This window comes from Gadus chalcogrammus, chromosome 3 (genome assembly GCF_026213295.1).
Source record: "Gadus chalcogrammus isolate NIFS_2021 chromosome 3, NIFS_Gcha_1.0, whole genome shotgun sequence".
NCBI lineage: Eukaryota > Metazoa > Chordata > Actinopteri > Gadiformes > Gadidae > Gadus > Gadus chalcogrammus.
Genome location: NC_079414.1, coordinates 24,180,627 through 24,183,126, shown reverse-complemented (window position 1 = coordinate 24,183,126; position 2,500 = coordinate 24,180,627). Strand labels below are relative to the sequence as shown.

Genomic DNA, 2,500 nt, shown 5'->3' with positions numbered 1-2,500 from the left:
CTCAGCCACCTGAAGGGCATCCTCCGGCGGCGGCAGCTCTACTGCAGAACCGGCTTCCACCTCGAGATCCACCCCGACGGCTCCGTGCAGGGCACGAGGAAGGACCACAGCAGGTTCGGTAAGTCCATCTCCGAGCTTTTCGATGTAGCACAGATTGCGATTCTGTGGTTTGGTGGTTGCTGTTTAACGGAGAGGAGGAATGATCCGAACGGATAATTGGATTATTATTCATTATTTTATTGTAACACCGGGGAAAGACGTGCCTAGTGTTTTCCAAGCACCAGTTCAGCAGAACCGATCTGCTCCAGCTGCTTCACATAGTTCTCACTTTCCCATGTTCACCGTCAACCTGTACTTCTTTGACGCTGCTGTATATTGGAGCTACGTAACATATAAATGTTATGTTTCCAATTTCCTTGTTACCTTATTTGTTAATAGTTTGAGTGTGTAGTGTGTAGTGTGCGTGTGGGAGGCTGTGTGTATAGTGTGTAACTCTGCTGTGTTTATGTGTGCGTTTGTGTGTCTGTGCATAGAGAGTGTGTGTGTGTGTGTGTGTGTGTGTGTGTGTGTGTGTGTGTGTGTGTGCGCGTGCGTGTACGTGTGCAACTCTGCAGTGTGTTTGTTCATACTGTATAGTTTGTGTCTGTATACTGTGTGTGTGTGTGTATAGTGTGTAACTCCTGTGTGTTTGTGTGTGTAGTGTGTAACTCTGCTCTGTGTGTATAGTGTGCAATGTGTAACTCATGTTTGCAAACAGTGTGCAGTGTGTAACTTGTGTGTGTATAGTTTGCCTTGTGTTACTTGTTTGTAACATGTGTGTATGTTTGTGTATAGTATGTGTGTATAGTGTGTGTGTGTGTGTAGTGCCTAACCCTGCTGTGTGTGTGTATAGTGTGCAGTGTGCAACCAGTGTGTGTGTGTGTGTGTGTGTGTGTACTGTGTAAACCGTGTGTGTGTGTATAGTGTGTAACTCATACCGTGTGTACGTGTGTATAGTGTGTAACCCAGGTGTGTTTGCGTGTGCAGGTATCCTAGAGTTCCTGAGCGTGGCCGTGGGTCTGGTCAGCATCAGAGGGGTCGACAGCGGGCTGTACCTCGCTATGACCAGCAGGGGACGCCTGTACGGATCTGTAAGTACACACACACTGCACACACTTACACACACACACACCACACACACACACACACACACCACACACACACACACACACGCTCAAACACACATATACACACGCATACAAACACACACAAACACGTATACACTCGCATGCACACACACACGCAGACACACACACACGCAAAGATGTCTGTACACGCTTTTGCCAACGCACCTCCTCCACCTCCTCCTCCGCCCGCAGGAGAAGCTGTCCGCGGAGAGCGTGTTCAGGGAGCAGTTTGAGGAGAACTGGTACAACACCTACTCCTCCAACATCTATCGCCACGGCGACAGAGGCGCGCACTACTTCGTGGCGCTGAACAAGGACGGCTCGCCGCGGGACGGGACACGCTCCCGACGCCACCAGAGGTTCACCCACTTCCTGCCCCGGCCCGTGGACCCGGACCGGGTGCCGGAGCTGTACCCGGGCTGGCTGGGTCAGAGCTGAGGCCCGGAGAAGCCCCCCCCACCCGTCCCCCACTACCGGGACCAGGACTGGACTGGGGAACTGGAGCCCAGCACCTAGCATCTGGGTTCCTTCGGGTCTTTGGGGGGCGACTCTGAGCATGAAACCAAAACGCACCTCACCGTGTGCGCCGCGGTCAGAAGGCACGGGACAGAGAGCCGACGCAGGTCTGCACAGCTCTCCTGGGGGGCCGTCTCCAGCCAGGGAGCGTGAGGCTCTGGCCAGAGGCTGGCTGCCCCTCTGGTTAGCCTCTCTGTGGGGTACATGGTTCTCTAAGACGAAGGCCCCGAGGCTCAGAGGAGACAGAGCTCAGGGGGTTTGGAGGACCAGCACGGTGTAAGGATGTCTGCCACCGTCAATGCCCGGACGCTGACTGACCGGACTCCCCACCTCACCGCTTGGTTCCATTGCAGAAACCCCCCGGGGTTGGACCATGACTGGACTGGGTACGGCCACCCGTGGGCGCCAGCGGCTGAGCCCTCTGCACTAGTGCTACTGGGTGCATGAGGAATAAGAGCCTCGTCGAGGTGGACTACTGAGCATTCTGTGTTCTGGGACTAAACCCTGCAGGGGAGGAACCTTCTGGGACCAGGACACGCGCATGGGGCCACCGCCGCGACGCACACACAGCTGTCGTCACGCCTCGCTCTTATTTATGCATTTTGCTTCCACCCCCGGATATATATTTATTTGATATATTTATTTATTTTGAGAATATATTTTTACAGATATAATGTAAGCTATAATAAAAGTCAACAGAAGCCACGACCTACTGTATTCGTCCTTACTCTTTCTTGGTTTTCTTGTGACTAGTGTATGACTGAGGTCAGAAAACTTGAATATTAGGTTGCTGGAAAGCTATTATCCTTGTTAAGATA

The 2,500-nt window shown here is 52.6% G+C and overlaps 1 protein-coding gene across 1 annotated transcript in view; it reads left to right on the top strand.

Moving 5' to 3' along the window:
• Positions 1-1,604, top strand: part of LOC130379949 (fibroblast growth factor 20-like) — a 2,039-nt gene extending 435 nt beyond the window's left edge. The window contains exons 1-3 of the mRNA XM_056587104.1: positions 1-118; positions 1,027-1,130; positions 1,359-1,604. The exon at positions 1-118 is cut by the window's left edge and continues 435 nt beyond it. Of these exons, the coding sequence (XP_056443079.1) occupies positions 1-118; positions 1,027-1,130; positions 1,359-1,604 (468 nt within the window). The remainder of the gene's footprint in view (positions 119-1,026; positions 1,131-1,358) is intronic.
• Positions 1,605-2,500: the final 896 nt, after the last annotated feature.